This window comes from Sinocyclocheilus rhinocerous, unplaced genomic scaffold (genome assembly GCF_001515625.1).
Source record: "Sinocyclocheilus rhinocerous isolate Xijiao unplaced genomic scaffold, SAMN03320098_v1.1 scaffold421, whole genome shotgun sequence".
Classification (NCBI taxonomy): Eukaryota; Metazoa; Chordata; class Actinopteri; order Cypriniformes; family Cyprinidae; genus Sinocyclocheilus; species Sinocyclocheilus rhinocerous.
In genome coordinates this window covers 43872-65030 of record NW_015656177.1, presented here as the reverse complement: position 1 = coordinate 65030, position 21159 = coordinate 43872, and the positions used below count along the sequence as shown (strand labels likewise).

General features: G+C 38.5%; 1 protein-coding gene across 1 annotated transcript in view; it reads left to right on the top strand.

Annotated features, from left to right (window-relative positions):
* The first annotated feature begins 14603 nt into the window (after positions 1-14603).
* The window catches only part of LOC107719797 (fibroblast growth factor 14-like), a 43951-nt gene continuing 37395 nt past the window's right edge, over positions 14604-21159 (top strand). Inside the window, exon 1 of the mRNA XM_016527313.1 lies at positions 14604-14812. Coding sequence (XP_016382799.1) covers positions 14620-14812 — 193 coding nt within the window. The 5' untranslated portion in view covers positions 14604-14619. The remainder of the gene's footprint in view (positions 14813-21159) is intronic.

Genomic DNA, 21159 nt, shown 5'->3' with positions numbered 1-21159 from the left:
TGGTGCAATTCGTCCTGATTGAGTAATGCTAGCAGAAATATTGCAGCTAGATCCTCCCCAGTGGCTGGACCTGGGCATTTATTCAAAGGAGGTCAAGCCCACAGGACACACATTTTTACATTATGGCAGTCTAAGTGGGATGGAGGTTTAAAAGGCCACGTCCTCAAGCCATATTGCCTCTGCCCAGCTGAGTCGGTCATGATAAGATTAATCATTTATGAGTAAAAACTTACAAGGGACATTTTTGCTGCAGTTACAAACTGTCGGAAGCCCATCATAGAGACCTCCGACCAAACACACATGCATTCACGCCTTCTCTTTTACTCCAGCTCTGCTTGACAGCTTTCTGCATGAGGAAGTGTTAAATTGGCTGCGTTAGTATTTTTTGTTGACCTCTAGAAATGGCTCAGAGCAGACATAGTAGATGGAGACGGTCATAAATAGTGGGGTTCTAGGAATAGCAGTCTGAAGTTTATAGCATTTGACCTTTACTGATGCATTATGGGTAAACAGTGACTGTGTGCTTGCAGACAACTAGAGTCCAGACGCCCCACTGGAGGCCGGCGTTAGTGTGAAGATTATTTGTGTGTGCTGTGTGCACGTTAATGTGCGCTTGAGCTTGTTGACGCAGTATGGATGCACCTGTGGAGCGATAAGGCCATAAACCTTTAGGGAGCTCGCAGGCTGTTACCTAACAACGGTGGTCTCTCACCTTAATCTTTTGAAAGGACGAGAGCGAAAGAAAGGAGAGAGTGGGCAGAGGAGAGTCGGGCAGAGGGAATGTGTTGAGAATCAGTATACTGGGGAATCCCAGATCTGTTGGCGTCTGTCGCTCACACTCAGACTTCCGTCTGATCGCTCTAGAGCTGCTGTAGACTTGAGAGCTGCTTTCAGCCAAACCCCACCCCACCATTCAGCCCTCTTAAACCACAACCATTACACTAACCAGATTTTTTGTACATGCACATGTCTTTGCTAGGGTGTTACAAGCAGGGATTGGAATCATAAAGAATTTTATGGTTTTGATTCTCATTTCTTTTAACGATTCCATTTACTTATCAGTTCCATTAACAATTATTTTAGTACTTTTAAGAAATACATTTTTAAAAACAAAAATGCAACTCCACTGCAAAATTATTATAATGATAAATAAATTTAAAACAGTTGTGTTTACACATTTTTTTTTGTTTTGTTTTTTTAAAGAGACAGCAGTCTATTCCAGTAATTGTCCTCAAGGGGGTAAATAAAAATTCCGTCATCATTTACTCACCCTAATGTCAATCCAAACTTCTCTTCTCTTCTCTTCTCTTCTCTTCTCTTCTCTTCTCTTCTCTTCTCTTCTCTCTTCTCTCTCTCTCTCTTTAAATTAAGTCCACATAATGAAATTCAATGTCCTTAAAAATATATTCTTATTGTACTGTAAATGATGACAAAATTTTCATTTTTAGGTTTATATTAACTGTATGTTAAACAACAATACAAACCAAAAATTTTATTAACATTTAATTCATTAATATTATTAACTGTAATACTATTATTAATTATTAAACATATATTCATATTAATGAATATTAGTCATTTGTTTGGGAATCAGACTAATCTTGTTGCACTATACTATTCATTTAAAGAACCTGCTTATAAAAGTCATTGTTCTGGAGCTGCACAATATTGGAAACAATGTATTTTAGTATTCTAGTATGGTATTTGTCTGCATTAGCTGAAGAATACACATGCGGGAACCATTAACGAAACCGATAGTCATCACTAAGGTGTTCTGGGTCTATGACTGACCTCAGCATATAGATGATTTTTTCGCCTCTCAGTTGCAGATATTTCTCAAATTTTTTATGCTCTTACCACTTGCTCCACTCTACTGTCAATCCTACAATCCCCTACAAGCCTGCCACCCATTAAGAATGAATTGGAAACACCCGCTCATCTCTGCTTACTACGCGTCAGTGGAAACGTACGGTTAGGTGTTTGTTCAAATCCCCAACCCCAAATATGAGCAGTAAAAATAGTGATTCTAAAAAAGATCATGCCACCATTGTACCGTCCCACTTTTGAATTTATGTAATAAAGATGGTTCTTTTGTCTTGCCATCCCTGGAACAGTGCCTTTTACGGACTATCAGGTGATTTATGGACCATTTTTAAAAATGATTTAAGTGAAAAGAGACATCCACTGTAAAGCACTGGATGTCAGCTGATGGGTTTGTGTTGTAAATCACGGCCTTTTAGGCATCATGTACTTGTGGCTAAAGAAGAATGCCAATGGATCTGTACTCAAGATAGATGAGTGGAAGCAATCCCATTTAAGCCAGTCAATAAGACTGCTTTCGCTGGAATTGACCACATGTCAAAGAGACCTGGACAGGGGAGGCGGGAAAAGAAAGGGAGAAGACAAAACCCGCCTTTTTTCCCCTCTAGATTGGGGCTATATATAGCTAGTGCTAAAAGGTCACATACCTGGTGGAGTAGACAACAATGAGCGCTGCTACATTTGTCTTTTTTTCTTTCTTTCTCTCTCTTTCTGCCTGTCTCCTGTGAAAAGGATGTATCCTGTCATGCTTCATTACCACTCTTTCTCCATCCTGAAAGATGTCCTCCAATCTCTAAATTGAACTTTTAAGATGTCTAATCTTGTCATTATATTAACCCAGTAGCTAGTAGCTCTAGAGGATAGAGAACAATAGATTCTCACAGTCAAGATAATATAGCTCTGTTCCGAAAGCTGCCTTCCAAGAAATCTCCTAAATGACTGATTCAGAACACTCTAAATAGGTAGCAACTTTGTACACCACACAAATAATGGTTTACACGGAAGATGAAACTCTCGCCTGATTTAAGTAGAGTTTGGTGATAGCATGTTATGTAATATTTGACTTACTGGAACCTTAATTAGTTGAAATGTGCTAACTATGTTAATAGTGAAATATTAAAATATTTTTATTTGCCATTCATTTGCATACATTGATTGCCTATTTTATTAATAATGAAGTAACCGTTAGTATTGTTATGAAGCTTTGATATGGGTTTATGTTAGCCTATTTTTTTCTTTCCATAGTTGAACCTTTCATCATTAATTCACTTTCTTGTCATTTAAATCCTGTTAGGAGATATTTTGCAGAAATTTAAAGCTGAAGTGGGCCATCGTTCCCAATGATTCTGAAACTATAAAGTAGCTTTTTATTAAAGAACAGACCAAAAATATATAAAAAAAAAGTTTGAATTTGAGTAAACATTAATGAGATTTGAAAGCTGCAGCAAAGAGAAAAGCTTTTCCAACAAATTACTTGAATTTTGGTCTCTTCCTCACACAAAATCATTGTGATTTTCATTATAAACTACAAAATAATCTTTAATCACCAAAAGCAGTCAAAAGTGTTTTGTATGACTAGGTGACCTTGTCAATATTAGGGTGATCATGGGACATCATGCGTGAGAGGAATATGAATTCATAAACCTATTAACTACATGATTAGAAGGCGGATTAAACATGCAGCATCTGTAGTTGGATCAATTAAAAACGCTGATGTGTTTAATGAATGACACGGTTAACAGATAGTTCTATTTGTATTCCCAATTTACAGTGGGATCAAGCTGTCCTTCTCACCTTCATATCAAATAAAGCTTTTCATTCTCTCCCTGCGCCTGTGTGACAGTGTTGCACAGAATATGTGTAGTAATTTGGGCTATGACACACACACACATACACTCAAACATGCACATACACTCATATCGGATCGCTTTTGGCTTCAGGCTGTAATCCATGCTGTGGTTCAGAGCAGTGAGCACCTATGGAGAGCCGTCTGTATTACGTAACTTTTGGAAGTGAAAAAATACACTCCCTAATGACATGCACCAAAAGATCTTCTTGCTGATGATGTCATAACAGGGTGAGGAAAGGACAATAGATCAATCTGCATTTCACCGCACGCAGCTCTGTCAGCCAGGACACAGTGCCGTTACCTAATGGTTCAGAATGTGAGAAATGGCGCCTGCAGCAGTTCACAGGAAGCATGTCATCCAGCTCTATACCAGATGTTTCCTGCTCATGAAAGTGCCAATGTGTGTTGCATTCGATGCCATTTAATGCATGAATACTTGACGTCTCTTTTGTTTGTTTGCAGTGAACATGTGTGTTTAAACTGTGAGTAAATGTCTTTCACAGGTCAGTGCTGTGTTTTATATGCTATGATTAAATCAGCGAGGAACTGTTTGCAGCCTCTGCAGTGATCTCTTTCCCCCTCCGACTTAAATCTTGAAGTAGCCCCATCTGACCACTTGAGGGCATCTTTGCTGTCTTAAATGTGTACATAAAGGCCTGGCAGGATTTTTTTCTCTTTCTGCTTTGTTATTCTGCCTGCCTTGTTCACTAGAATGCTAATTTTCAGGCAAATAATGTATTTGCAACACATTTGTTAGAACAGTACCTGAGACTCTGCTGAAGTACAGAAAGAGCATTTCTAGACAAGTTGCCAAACTGCTAAAACTATGAGGGCCTCATCACGGAGTCTATGTTAAGCAGCTAAAAATTGTGTTTGGGATATTATGGTGACTGTTGTTACTTGTATTGTATTCATGATTCAGCTAAAAGCCTGAAAAAGTCATCACAGTATGACATAACGGATAATGCCTGTCATGAGGGATTGTTTAACCACATTTTGCAGTTTGTGTCTGATTTCTCACTGATATCACTGAGCTGGTCTCTGCTGCGCTCTTGACCTCCCTCTTGTGGTTTTATAACAGCATAGCATAAAACAAACATTAATCACCACCAAAAACACACATTTTCAAGCATTTACTGTTCACATCTGAGTGCTGTTACTTTAAAAGCTATTACATTTTTTTTTTCCGTTTGCAATTTCCCATCAAGGACTTTGCAACTAAATGTGTCTTCTATCCTACCTTTTCAGTATTGCTTTACACAACTGTTAGTAATTGCTATTCCTATATGGAACTCAATAAATGGATTTCAGCACTTTGCGATTTAGTTGTTCTGACTCTAAGAACTATAGATCAATAGACCCTTATTATAATTTGTGTCATTGCTCATGAATTGGTCTTGTGTCTGCTGTCAGAGGTTTCTTAGAGAACATGCTTGTGGAAAATACCTGCGAGCTTTGAAAAAAAAAAAGGGGGGATTGTGGGATAGGGATCTGAGAGCTGCTTCAGATATACAGTGTTGCACTGTCTGTTTCGGGAATGACATTTAAATGTGTGTTTTCCTTCAAGGGAGAATCTGTTTGCTGTAAATATGTCAGTATGTGAGTTTATCACGGGTGCATAATGGCAGGTTTGGGTTTGCTCTGGTTGTACACACACTGTAAACAAGCAGTGTGTTGAGCAGAGTGTGGCAGGATTATCGCACGCTTTCTGGAGATACTAACTGTGGAAGTGTTGACTGTGTATGTATCTTAGTTCACACCTGTGCTACGGTCACTAACAGTATTATGTGCACTTCTGCTTGCTGTAGGCCAGACACTAGACAGCTTATCTGTTTTCCTGGCTGATGAGAAGATTCCAAGGCTGGTCTTTGTCTCTGTGTTCTCTGCAGCTGACCTTCTCTTGGCTTTTAACAGCTGGTCAGTGGTTTTTCAAGGCTCTGCAGAAATTAAGGTTCCTCTGCAGGGATGCAAAAGCATTGAATCGCATTACTTTGTTGAGGTCAAGTAAAAAGAGTTTATTACAAATGGTGTAACATGAATACTAAAGGATTATGAAACATTAGCACAGGTACTGTGGAGCAGGATTGAGAAAGTGTCTGTGATCAACATGTGACATATAGCTTTTCTGTCTTATGTCAATATTTTGTTAAATCACTTAAAAAAAAAAAAACAGGGTTGTTAATCAGGGGTTCTTGAAGGTTCTTCAGGGGGCCTGTGGAGAAAATATATAACAGAACTTTTGGTATCACTTGATTTGTTTTCTAACACAATTTGCTAGCAAATGTTCATTGACATATAGCTTTTCTGTCTTATGTCAATATTTTGTTAAATCACTTAAAAAAAAAAAAACAGGGTTGTTAATCAGGGGTTCTTGAAGGTTCTTCAGGGGGCCTGTGGAGAAAATATATAACACAGAACTTTTGGTATCACTTGATTTGTTTTCTAACACAATTTGCTAGCAAATGTTCATATTAACGTCAGTTAAAATTAATAAATGCTGTAGTGGTATTGTTATTGTTATTGTTAGTTCACTTTAACTAATTTTAATATCTTTTTGTAACATGTTACTGATTTTTTTGTTGTTGACATTTCTAAATGTTAACTAATTTTTAAACTTATTATATAATGTTAATGTTCTTAATTACATTTTTATTTAAATTTATTATAAAACGTTACTGATCAAATCTAGCTTTTAATATTTGGGGTCCCTAGGTTTTCTTAGAGTCAGAGTTTGGGTTCCTGGATTGTAAATGTCAAATACTGCAATTCTGTAATAATTTTAATAAATTTCCAACTTATGTTGTTCAAAACCTGTATGACTTGCTTCTGTGGAAGACAAAAGGAGAAATTTTCTTCACTCTTCTCTTTCTGGCACAAAAACTATTGATTTAACATTAACCTGACTCACAGCCTGGCGAGCCTGCACTAGGTTTTTGTTGACGTAGCTTACGATTTCTCATTGTTAGGCATTCCAGATCAGTTTTCAAGGAAAGTGATATTTAAGTCTGCAACAAAGGTACAGTTCCTATTGATCTGTGGTTTTGCTCATTTTAAATGAGCATTGCTAAGGTATAAAATTACAACACAGTGATTTAATTGAGGCAGTATTAATTTTTAAGCTTGTTCCAGGTCAGTTGAAAAGATTGCAGCACTGATAAGGCATTTGTGTGTGCGTGCTTTTAGAGTCACTTCTGTGCTTCTCTGAATAGCGATACATTGACTAATGGAACAAAGCCCGTTTAAGGCTGTTCATGAGAAATTCATAAACCTTCCTCAGAAGAATATTGACTCAACTGCCATGTGTTTCTACCACATTATAATCGGCCCCTGTCATTCAAAATGGAAATCACTATAACAAATGTTGTCAGTGTATGAATTCATTATGCATTTCATTTCAGCCAAGAGAACAAATCCTTGGGAGCAAGCTATGGTAAAAAATCATCTGTCATGAAGCGCACAAACTCGAGTGGGAAAAAAACCTGCACTGTAGTAAATTGACCAACAGGGATTTTCCATGTAACTGCTGAAACAGGCAGTCCAGAGAAAAAGGTTCAGATTAGGGATGGGCATTAGACTAAGCAGCTTGCTTGGTATTAGCATTCAATGGATGTACCTAATAGAAATCCCATTTATCTCATGAATTGTAGGGGGCAGTGATGTGTCTCTCTCCCTCCAGATTTCATGCTTATTCTGTCGCTGTCTCTCTTTCTCAAGTTTACAGATTTGCCATTTGATGTGTGTGCTTTGTATGTAGGGGTTTGTGTGGGTGTCCCGCAGGTTTTGTTAGGATTTTAGGTGGGTGTGTTCTTACATGATGTTATTTGGTTCAGGCCATCGCAAGAAACAGGCCACAGCATGTGGTGTGTGGGAGCAAATACACTGCGGATGATAGATTGAAGGGACGCTCCCTGTGTGCCAACTTCTCCTTCGGGCATTCTCACTTTCTCACAGCCTTTCTGAAAGTCTGTCATCTTGTTTGAATAGTTCACATGGTACTGCAGGCTATAGGTAGGCTACATTCTACCCTTGGGCTTTAGTTTGAGATTGTAGCATTTGGTGTTTATCAGAGAGAATGATGGGGAAATAGTGGTTCAACATAATATGGCCGTTAATGTCAGTCATGTTTCTCTCACAAATGTTTCTTATGAGCTGTGTCTTTTACAGAATAGTTCAGAAAGAGTGTATAAAACCTTAATAATCAATCAGAGCAGATTAATCAACATCTGACTCACTTGTTGAACTGCAAGTTATCATTATATTCAGTGATGTCTATGTCATTTATTATTTATGTGTATATAATTAGCAGCTGGCTGCTGAAAAAAACTGTGTAGGAAACACTGATGTCAGCTAAGGTGACTGCAGTCAAACGATTTAGCAGCATGCAGTGAATGGGCACTGGACTCCAGTGTTCTCTAAAACTGAAATTAGTGCATTTTAGATAGCATGAAGGTCTTTGTAGTAGTGCTTTAACTTCAACTGAACTGAAAATAATTATCATTCCAGGGGGTTCTCAAGGCTATATGCTTTTGGCCCATTTTGTGTGCTTGGAGGTCCCTTGGGTTTCCACGGGGAGATTACTTTGCAGAGTCCTTCCCTTCTCTCTCTCACAGACTAGAATAAAGAGGGCTTTCCAGGAAGTGAATCAACTCATTTAAATTCACAGTCTCTGCCCAGGCTTTCTCGGATGAGCTTTTTTTTTTTTGTTCCACTGCTGACAAGACACTTTTGAATGTTGCAGACTTAAAACCGGATCAAAGGACAGGCAGAGATGTGAGCAGAATTTTTAACTGTTGTTCAGGGAGCAGCTCTGTCTATATCCATCTCTTTGGAGCTCATCCTGGCATTTCCCATCCCCCTGGTGGGAGTAATGGCATGTGATGAGTTGTGTTCTTTTCTGTCATTTAAACTCTCTCCCAGTGTTATGAGAAATTCACTCTGCTATCACTGTTCAGGGGCCAGCGATGAGCCAAATCTGAAGCGGTGTACATCACTGAGCACTGCTCTTCTCAGAACAATATGGAACACATGTCCGCGGTGAATATAAACCAATGACATTTTCAGTACAAAAAAAAGCCCCCACAATTTCAGTAATGTCATGAAACCTTTTACTACTCCCAGAATTCCTCACTTCTTTCAGTGAGAAATCGCAACTGAAAATTATTTTAGGAAATCACAATGCCACTTTACACTTCTGAAGGTGTCAAGGTTTTCATGTTAGACAGAATTCCCAGTGTTCACACATACTGAGCATCTTAGACTGGTGCCATGTGCCAGTATTAAAAAAAGCTAGATTTGTACATTTTCAGAGTAAAATGTGTGTGTTGCTTGGCTCTGCAAAACTCTTTGGATCTTCTGGGTCATTGCCAGGACTGTAGTAATTGCTGTGCAGTTGCTATAAGGTGTTTTCAGTGGTTACTAGGGTTTTAGTGGTTACGAGATTGTAAGTCCAATCACTAAGAAAAGTAACAGCATAACTCTGAAGTTGAAATCCCTAACCCTATATGAACACCAATAATTATTAACAATTATTAACAATGATTAAATAATGATAATTCATCTAAAATAAATCATGTTTTTTTGTTTCTGTGTATATGTAGAACAAAATTCATTTTTTTAAATGTTTTTTTTGTCCCATGATAAAATGGCTGTAATTTGTTGATTATTTATGGTTGTTTACAGGGAAGCATCCTTGCTAATTTTACTACATTAGGATACTATTGACATTCTCACCTCTGTAATGAGATCTGTTGTTGATATTTAAATGCCAGGCTTAATGGCAAAACCCTCAAGCTCAAACAGACTTGTATTGATTTGCTAGATCCCCTTTATTCTCGTCTAATTAATCTGCAATTTGATTTATCACAGGTGCTCGCCTTACATTGACTTTTAGCTTGATTTAGATACTGACTCGTCACTTTGATATTTTTCATACAACAGAGTAACACTGGCTTGCACATACAAGCTATACAAATCAGTTTCTGAATTTTACTTAAAGTGAGAGAATCAGGTTTGATGTATTCTTTGCAATACAGTCAGATTAAATTCATTTTTAGAGTTGATTTTGCAGTGTATACTGCATACAATTTTTATAAACAAATATGTACAGATTAAAAATGTAGAAACAGAATGCAACAATAAATGTTTAAAACAGTATAGGAAAATATGATTATTTTGTGTTTTTAATGTTTTGTGTAAACATGTCTTCACTTTTGGCAGTCTTATTAAATAGTGACTCAAAATTAAAGATATTAAAATCATAATATTACTTTTGGTTTGTTAATCACATTGGAAGTAAAAGGTGAAGTTGAGTGCACTGCATTGTGGGCTACAAAATCCCACGCAGTGTCCTCTGCATGTGTACTGCATATTTTGCCAAATGTAGTAGGTCCTTCCATGCAGACAGAACTTTTTCAAACTGTGCACAGTAAACATACTGCATACAAAATAGTATGAGGAATATAGCAATGTCATCCAGAAAATACAAATGTTTTTTAGACAAAATATCACCAGAATTACAAGAATATTGCTTTAGTGTTGTTTATGACTCAGAATAGCTGTCTATAAATTTGTAGCAGAAGAAAAAAAACTATCAGGAAAATGAGAGCATGAGATTGTTTTTTTCAAATGCCTCTCTTTTAATATCCAATAATCCCCTCGATATGAAAGAGAAAGTCATTCTCTGCCATTTAAGCAGAAAACTCATTTCTCATTTTCCTTTTAATCCTGTGATTTGTTCAAGTCTGCTTTATTAGCCTAAGCCATTACAGTATGGCATGGTGAGATTTCTCTGCAAAATACTACATTCACCACCACATTCAGTGTCTTCCTCAGTGTCATCATCTTCTCAGAACGGTGACATTTCACCAAGCCGATTAAACCCAGATGTCAACTCTAACCAAACATCATTACTATCTCCTGAATTTAATTAAGCTCTCTCTTCCACCCCAACAGTGTGAAACAATTTGATTTAAACAAAGTGCTAATTCTCCTGTTTTCCTCTTGTCTCAGCGCATATGATGTTAAGTCCAATTTACAACTGCTGTCATCATGACAGCTAATAAAAGCCAGACGGCCCTAAAGCCTTCCATAGTGATACAAATGATCGACTTGTTTATTTGGTGTCTCTGTCTGCTGTGACATTTCTTGAAGTAAGATGTAGTTCTCCTTTTCTTTTCGCTCCACTGGGCTTTGGTGAATTTGTATTTCTTATTCCCTGCCACCGCTATCTCATCCGTCTCTTTCCCTTTAATATGTGGACAGCTTCAGAGCGCTGCATTTAAACAGAAGTTGCAGTCATCTCATGTTATTTTTTTTAAAGGCTAGCTCTCCATTCTCTTTGATTTTGCATGTATTGTATCGAATGGCATTTACTAGAATGACCATTCATCTTTTCATGTTTCATTCATCTTGTCAGCTAATGTTCATAAAAGACAGGTGGAGGACAGCGTGGGAGGCTGGAGTTGACTCACTTTTATGTAGCAGTTAATTAGTTCTACATCAAAAATGCTTGTCCTGAATTACACATCTGTTCTCTTATGATCTTTGAGCTGTGCTGTTGTGTCCGCATGGGTGCCTCCACATTAAAATCTAGGTAAACTTGAGCAAAATAGTTCATTTCAGCTCATCATCATTAAAAGTTCAAAGTGAAACATTGTTATTTAAAAATTTGCCTCTGAAGCCTCAGAGGAGATCGCCTCAGCTGGCTGAACAGCAATTGTTTGGGGCAGATCTTACTAATAATGTTATCTGTAAGTATAGACCCTATAAATGGGGCCGTGCCATTGACAGCCAGGCAGGGAAATGCGCTGTTACCTTGGCTGAATGTGCAATGGGTTTGCTATGGAGTCTCATACGTTCAGAAGGAGAAAGCATGTAGGTATGTGCACACTCTCATATTGATGACAATGCAGTTGTCGTTTTTTAAAGGCATACAGTAATCACTTGTGTGTGCGAGTTGATTTAGAATTTAAATTCCTGTTCCCTATTTGGTCTGTCTTTTTGTCATGGGTTTTTTCTGTGTAGTCCATTTGCCGTCTGAACGCTTCCTTTTATTTTGAGTAAATGCTTCTGAAGCGAAAAGATCCATTTCCAACCATTTCTGTATTCATTTCAATACTGAGACTCAGCTAGGAACTCAAAATACGCTACAGGCATGTTCTTTCTGTCTTTTTTTTTTTTTTAGTAGTTTGTACCGCAGATTCATTGATTACCTTTTTTTAAAATTTTGCATAACCTCTTGTTCTTTTTCTGTGCACAAAGTGATGTTAGACTGTAATACCTCTGTTTAGGCTTTAATACGTTACTGCTTGTCTTTTTTCTTTTTTGCATATACTAACAGCTTTCATATATAAGCCATTCAAAAAGTCATTTTGATTCATACATTTTCAAATATATTAACATTTGAATGTAAATGAATTATAGATGTCTTTGTTAATGGCTTAGTCATGAAACCTAGTGATCTGTCTGTGCTATTGTAAATAATTAGAGACATAGTTAAGCTGACAGTGTCCGCTGCTGGCGGATGCGCAAACTGCAGTGGCTGCTCCACCGGCAATGATGCAGTCAGTTTAAGCTCTCATTATTTTAGCAATCTAGTATATCCGTGCTGGTATGGTTTATTCAGGTATGCTAATAAGGTCATTTCCCCCCATTTTAATGCAAAATGGCTTTTGCGAAAGTCTATGCATGTAACGTATATATTGTTAGATTTAATTGCATGTTCCATATATTTTTGTATTTTCCCTTTAATCTGCTCAAGCAGTGTCTGGTCTGGAAATACCACTCCAGAGTTACATTGCCAGTCTATTTAGTGGAAGGGGTTGAAAAACAGCAGGGGGATGAAAGACTGAATTTCATTGCAGCGACAAACAGCAGATGGCCCTCTTGAGTTTTTCTTTTTTTTAATTCCTCCTCTGTGATTGTGTTTCTCTGGTGATATTAAACTAAATGAGAAAATACTCTGTGTTATTGGGGCATGATATTAAATGAGCACCCCAGCCCTTATAGCAACACTCATTACCATATGATTAAAGAAACAGGCGACAGATAAATGTAGGCCTTAGCAAAAAGCAGGCACTCATCCATGCAATGCGATACATAGGTGTGTTTGTCTAAAGCACTGGGGGTCTCAATAGTACCTCAGAGGTGTGATGTAGCCTAGTTCTTCTTCATTTTGCTCTCGTGGGGCGTGTCGGTGGAGTTAAGTGAAATTAATTTCTTAGACATTGAAGTCTCAGGCTTTCTGTCTCAAAAAACTAAACAAAAAACATATTGCTTGATTGTCGTTAATACACGCACTTTAAAATACGTGTTTTTCTGTTATTTGTAATTCGAATAGCCTAATTATAAATTTGGCCATCTGAATATATTTCTATATGTCTATATTTATTTATAAATATTTCTGGCACCTACCAACTAGCTTCTATAAACATTATTAGGTAAATTCTATTAGATAATTTTTTTAAAATATCTAAATGTTGTCATCGGCTCTTCTCAGCTCGTAAACAGAAAATACAGATCTGTATGGACATCAAGTGAAGGGTGGGTTTTTTACGTCTCGGAAACGATGGCAAAGGAGGAGTTTGTCGTTAAGACTTGTTGATTCCGTTTATCTGTCTGGCGCCTTCCAATCAGCTTCTGTAAACACTAGGCTATTAGACCAATTGTATTAGATACATAATTTTTTGAAATATCTAAATGTTGTCATCGGCACGTTTGAATCTTATCAGCACAGAAAATGCAAATATGTACGGACATAAGGGTGGGTTTTTCTCGTCTTTGAAACGATGGCAAAGGAGGAGTTTGTCGTTTAGACTTGTTGTTGATCTATGAGGCTGAGGCGGGAAGCGCGTGGTCGTTAAGACTTGTTGATGCCGTTGATCTATGGAGGCTGAGGCGGGAAGCGCGTGCGCTTCACTCGCGCCAAACGGCTGGAGACGCTGAGCTCGAGCTGGAGGATGAAGAGGAGCATTTCTTGAATACGTTTTCTTTCCTGGCTAACGTTAGCACTTATGCTGCGCATTTGTATGCTCCCGCTTCGGGCAAATACTTTTTTATTTGAGTTTATTTATTTTTTCGTTCCTGTCACACCAGGTAGACGTCATCCTCACCGGAGCCGCTCAGTGTTGCTTACATTTTCCCCTCAGAAGACATGCTGCTTTAGAACAGGAAAAAACGCACATCGTTATTGAATAACCACGCGACCTAGAACATGAGACTGAATGGGGGGTGATCGTCTGAGGAGATCCCTTATCAACAAGAAACACCTTCGTTCAAACTTACCTCAACTCACCGTCGTTACGCCGTCGGTTATTCTCAAGATGAGTGGACGTTTGAACGGAACTGGCGTGGATATCTGCTAAACTGGGTAAATATGTGAGACATATGAATATGTGTAGTCGCAGGGCTGCACCTGGGAGACGAAGGTGGTCGCGTTTCTCCGCTTGACAGCTCAGAACGAAAAACGTTTTGTTTGTTCAGACTCCGGGAGTGGACGTCGCTGCCCAGGGTGCTGAATTTCACCAGGACCAGGTCAAAAATAAAGGAAGGAAAGTGACGGATCAGAGAGACGCTCAGGCGTGCCGTGAATATATTTTCATATTCTATATTTCGGAGGAGCCGGGCAACTCATGTGATAATCATTTTCCGAAAAGCATCGTGAAATCAGGAATGAAAAGTAACCTGCGAGCCGCGTGACTTCGAAATGAAAATTGGACAACATGTGAAATACGGACAGTTGAGTAACACTTCACCTTTGTATTCATTATGCTAATTCAGTGTCTTATTTCGCGAGTCGTGATGTGTGGATATCTTTGATCATCAGCTGTGCATTTCAGAGGGCAGAGCACACAAACAGTCGCAAAAATGGGACACTAATTGAGACCGATCGGGCGGTTTGTTGTTGTTGTTTGTGCTTTGTGTGTGGAGTTCAACAGCCCTGTTTTTGAGACATGGCAGCGGCGATTGCCAGCGGTTTGATCCGCCAGAAGAGACAGGCACGGGAGCAGCATATAGACCGACCATCCACCAACAGAAGGAGAAAAAGCCCCAATAAGAATAAAGGGCTTTGCAATGGGAACCTGGTCGACATCTTCTCCAAAGTGCGAATCTTCGGCCTCAGGAAACGCAGACTTCGACGACAAGGTGTGGGAAGTTCCGTACACGAACCGTAATTGTGCACATAAGAAGTCTATGCTATATTTAATGTCTTGAGATAATATACGCCCACATTTAATTTTCACATTCAGCTTTGACAACAAGGGACTTGTGGCATGGAGCTGCTGTTTATCTTGACGAAAATAGCTTATAGGATTTGTATAAGACTTGTGTTGTGTCTTGACAGATTTCTTTGACAGACTGTTCTTATTTCCATCAGTCTGCAAATCTGTTTTTTTTTTAATTTTTTTAACGCAAATTAAGTCAGTAATAAGACCATTGAGTAATGAGACCACGTATTCAACTTAAATCTATATACGTCATAATTTCAAAATAATTCTCAAAACAATTCTCCTCCGTTTTTAAAGGCCACATATATCAGAGCTAGATATTGTTTGATTCAAGGTAGATATATGCATTGTTTCTAATATTCGGAGATTTGGCAACCTCTCAATCTTTGCTGTACCCTTGGGAGGTGCTGACGTTGAATTATTGGCACGTTTCATGAATACAAGTAAAGCAGCAGGTGCCCAACGTGTTGCAGGAAAAAAATGCTATCACATCATCAGTAAACAACATCCAATGACAGCTTATCTTAATAGAAATGCCAGTGGCACAATATTCAGTTTAGGTAGGATTAAAATAAAAACATTATTTCTGTCACCCCAACAGTATTGTAGACCTGTTTAGATGAAAAATGAAATTATTATGTGACCTAAAGATTAATTATTCTAAATGTAAGTATTTTTTAATAAAACAATAATACTTTTTTTTTCATATGTCACATTTATATAGCAATTTTAAATGTTCTAGTATGCAAGGTTGCTTTACAGAAAATCAGAAAATGATTAGCAGTTTTTCAAGAGACAATCTTATAAACAGACAGTCAGCTCAGGACAATCACATATTATTGAGATAATATGTTAATGTATAATCACGAGGGTTATATACTCATTTTTAGAACCAGAAAATATATGTGTGCGTTGTGTGTGCATTTTTGGCTTGCAAGCAGAAATTATTAAAAAAAAAAACATTGTAGGCCGGCAGCTTTTCCAATAGTTGAGCTACAGTCTGATAAAACTATAATAGAGGTGGCGATTTGGCATACTGTATATCATGGTATCTATCAGAGATGTCCAAAGGGGAATCTTGAACAAATAAGTAGTAAGTAAAAGATGTAGCTGTTGCCAAGAGAAACTGAGAGTGATGAATTAGCCCTGCAACGTCTCGACTAACGTGCACCTGTGACGGCCATCTTATTACAGATGGCGAACAGCTCATGGCCTCCCTTTACACTCCCAGTGTTAACTTTTTTTGGGGGGAAAGCAGCTTCTTACAAAGCATGTAAGTCAAGCTTACCCACATTGTCACTATTTACAATTAAATTGAAAATATTAAGGCGTCTTTAAGCATTAGCTGTTTAAGATGACTACCAGTGCTCACAGCAGGTTGGATGGCCTCATTTGAGTCCTGTTGCCTGTTGCGTTGTTGCCTGAGTTACTTTGACAGAGCACCCCCTGGGATTTTTCTCATTAATTTCCCATTGCAGATAGATTTGCAAAATCTTCAGTGAGCATTTTCACAGCCTTGAGGGCTGACCAGGGGCTCCGTGGAGCTGAGCGTTAGCCTGCCCACCCTCCTAGGTTCTTTCACATGTAGCCTGTGTGCTCAGGAGAAATAATGGTTAGTTTAGTGGTGGTAATTTAGTAGTGGTCACAAGAAGGACACTGAGAATAGCCTTCGAGCATAGCCTCCCATCATACAAGGCAGTGAGATGCTACATTTGTCTCCATTTTAACTCTGACTTTTGTCGTGACATGCAGACAATAGGAATATTCCCCTGAGTATAAAAAAGCATGTACAGACCATGAACTCAGACATTTTGCCTTGTGGCAGTGTTGTAAAAGAAATCAGAAAAGACAGTAATTAAAAAAAAAAAAACTTGCTCAAGCGTATTTTAAGTGTCCTTTAGGTTTGCCAAATGTCTGGCAAAATTAGTAATGATGATGATAATAATGGTAAAATATATTTGTCAGAAGAAAGGTACTCCTCCATTTGGAGTGCTAGTGTGGAATTCAATCCTGTGATTTATAATTTGGCCAGCACACCATCCAAAAACATTAAACAAGGAACAGTCCTTATATACTGTTTCATATTGATTTATCTGATTTTCTAGACTCTCAAGCAGAATGCTATTATTGACAAGGCATTGGCGTGACCAGATCATTACAGAGATATATGTTATGTTGTATTGATTCAACATTATCATGCTGATTATTAGAGGATTCTATAAATGTGTAAATATCACTAGTGGTAGACCCAAGAAACCTTTTAATTTGGATGCTCACTGTACATTTTATTTGGCATTATTGTGTCGTAGGAGACAAATTTTGGGGATCATAAAGTATTTCTTTGCTTATAGGGCAAAATTGAATGAAGGATCAATAGTAACAGCAGTTGGTAATATATGTGTGTGTAAGAGAACATGAATGTTAATATTTTCAAGCAAAGATTTTCCAAAACAAAGTCTTGCTTTGGTTTGTAAGATACCATTTCAATTTAAGATGTCAGAATGGACACAGGCTGTTGACTTTGCCCAGTCAATGCTGTCAGCTTTGACCAAAGTCTTAGCTAAAATGTACATTATACAGTCTGACAGTTGTTGTGGAACAGTGTGTTTTAGCTTTTACCCGAGATCTCACTGGGGTCAAATCATACGATCTGGCAAACAACAGTTCTAAAACGGCAAATGACTTTAGGTTGACATATAGGTATCTCAGAATAAAGGTTGATTAAGGCTCCCTATAGGTCAGATATTGAAACAGTGTATATATATATATATATATATATATATATGGGGATGGTCCCCCCTCGGTCCATTCGCCGCGGGGCCCCCTCAAGCGTGGGGTCCGGTGCGACCGCACCAGTTGCACCCCCCTACGGCCCTACATATATAAATATATATATATATATATATATTTTACATTTTTAACCAACCATGTCTGATAAATGAATGGCGCGATTCTAATAAAATGAGGAGGCTGAGTTGTTTGTTAATGTCAATGACCTCAGAAACAAATCTGAAAAACATCTCCAGACATGAAAGGTCTCCATCAAGCCGGTAAAAATAAGTGTATCTTTCAATCTCTTTGTTCAAAACAGAGAGGTTATCTGTTTGATTGCATCTCAGAGTGCTGCCATGTAGCAATTTTTACCCTTTTTACTCCACAGGACATTTTATGTCCCATGGCCATGAAAAAATTAAAATTGTTGTGAAGTGATTGCTTACTAAAATGCCCTGATGTAAACTCAATTTATAAATTTAGTAGGTGGAAGGTTCTTATATAGCAAAATGTATAACTCTAAGCTTAGTTGAAGTTTCACTAAAATAATGTAGTAAGCCAGGAAGGGTGCAGAAATCATTTAGCCTTCTTTATAAATTAAGCGATTGTTTTGCAGTATTTATTGTCATTTTGTGCTTCTGCATTTATCCACTGTGAAAGTTCAGTCAGTGCTCTGATAAATATTCTTCCCGGCAAGACATGGTTCAACACACTGTTTGGACATTACGTTTTGCGTCCAATTAGAATGCTCAGTGGAATGGAAGACCACCAGTGGAAACTAGCTTTTAATCTCTCTCTATGCTAAGTCTCATTAAAAAGTCTGATGAATCTTGCATACACTCAATTAGTTCTGACTGAAAGTGCATAGTGCCTCCTTTAGTCTTGAGTGTAAGGTAGTGCTCGTCCTTGGCTGTGTAAATTACTGAACTTGATGTCAATTCGCCTATAATGACTAAATTACATTTTCGGTTTTGCACGTTTGATGTCTGCCACTTTTTTACGACGTAGTGATATATGAAGTGATATTCATTGTTATTTACAGAGGTGAGAGGAATAGTATGTGTGTGTGTGTCTATTATGCATATATATATATGTATATATATATATACAGAATGTGTGTGTACTGTGTATATTTGTTATGTATATATAAATACACACGTATATATTTAAATATATATATATGTGACCCTGGACCACAAAACCAGTCATAAGGGTCGATTTAATTATAAATTGAAAATGAATAAATAAGCTTTCCATTGATGTATGGCTTGTTTGTATAGGACAATATTTGGCCGAGATACAACTATTTGAATATTTGGAATCTGAGGGTGCAAAAAAAATCACTTTTAATTACTGAGAAAATTGCCTTTAAAGTTGTTCAAATGAAGTTCTTAGCAATGCATATTACTAATCAAAAATTAAGTTTTGATATATTTACGGTAGGAAATTTACAAAATATCTTCATGGAACATGATCTTTACTTTTGGCATATCAATAAAATCGATAATTTTGACCCATACAATGTTTTTTTGGCTATTGCTAAAAATATACCCAAGCGAGGTTTTGTGGTCCAGGGTCACATATATAATTTATATTATATATAAATATGATATTTTATATATAAACATAACATATTTTTTTAAATATATACATGCATGTGTGTGTATTTATATACATAATAACAGTACACATGTAAACATGGAAGTCCCAAACTGGCCAGAAAACACAGAGAACGGGTGGGAACAGGACCAGGCAAAAAGTTCAAGGCTGACCAAGGAGGTGCCGGCCTTGGGGAACCATAACTAGGAAACACAGAGGGTGGGAAGGGAGGGATGGGAACTTGACTGGAGGCACCTGTAGATACAGGGACGGCCTAACTAGTCTGGACTTCCAACTGGGCTTGGTAACAGTGACAGATTTAGGGGCAAAGACTGAATTGGCAGGGAAGGAGTCTTGGGATGTCTTGGGAATAGGCTCAGAGACAGGTACTGGGATGTCCTTATGGGTAGCAGGATCAGACTTAGAAATTGACTTAAAAACATCCTCAGTGGCTGGAACCGACACTGGACTGTGCTCAGGGGCTAAATCAGACACTGGGACTGCTCTCTCTGGAGTGGGCTCTGCGGCTGCTCTTTCAGGAGCTGGAGCGGGCCTGAAAACTACATTTTCCTCTGGAGCGGGCTCGGGAACAGTTCTCTCTGCAGCGGGCTCGGTAACAACTTCCTCTAAAGCGGGCTTGGGAACTGCTCTCTCTGGAGCAGGCTATGGGGGCTCCTGGACTGGAGTGGACTCGGGAGCTTCACTTTCAGGAATTTCATACTCTGTGTCCACAACAGGTTTGGCAGGAACATGACAACACTGGCAAGAGATTCAGAAAAGGCCTCTGCGGCCCTAACAACTTGCTGCTTGGGAACGGCCTCCATGGCTGTGAGAGCAGGCATAGACAACAGCCCAGAAGGTCTCTGTGGACATGACAGGGCTGGTAAAAACTGTCTCTGAGGGCATGACATGACTGGCAAGTACACACATTCCTGACTTGACATGAATGGCAGGCAGTTTAGAAGAATTCACTAGACTAGATTCCTCTGGAACTATAGGACTTGGGACTTGAGAAGGAAGGACAGTAGACAGCACAGAACGGGCTCTTCTCTTCCTCCTCTTTCGACAGGTGGATACTATGCGCTTGACCGCCTCTGTAGTATCTGTAGCTAACTCGGACAACTCAAGCGGAATTGCAGTGAACTTTGTCGATACAGTGGTGGCTGAAACTGACCTGGCAGACTGTGAAGTGTCTGGAACAGGCTTAATTGACTGAAGGACAACAGTTGACTTGACTGACTCAGGGATAACAGGAGCGCACTCAGCTGATTCTGGAAAGACAGAGGTTGACTGCAGATTCAGAAGTAGCAGGAACTGACTCGACTGACTGAGAGATGCTGATGGTTGACTTGACTCGCTCTTGAATAACAGAAGTGGACGTGACTGATTCGTGGATGACAGAAGTTGACTCAGACTTAGAATTGACTGGAACTGACTTGATTGCTGCCAACTTGGCCGTCTCGGAAATGACTGGAGCGGGCTTGACTGGTTCTGGAATGACTGGAGTGGGCTTGGCTGGCACAGAAATATCAGGACGGAGGTTGATTCTGCAGTCTCAGAAGTGGCTGGAACTGACTTGAATGTCTGGGAGATGACAGCAGTTGACTTGACTGGCTCAGCCCTAATATGTATACATTATTTTTGTATTCTTGCAATATCTTTCTCATAATACCTGTATATGTGCAACATTTGTAGAAGAGAGCATGAATTTCATAAAACTAGTAGTTACAATATGTAATGTAATATCAGCACTTTCTCAGTCCTTCCTGTGACTGTGAACAGTGTGAGTGTGCTTACAAATGCTGGAAAAGCCCTTCTCCTGTTCCTGAAAGTCTATAGTGGGTCAATCACATATGGTTAAGTCTGCAGCTGGTGCTGTGTGCAGTGAGACAT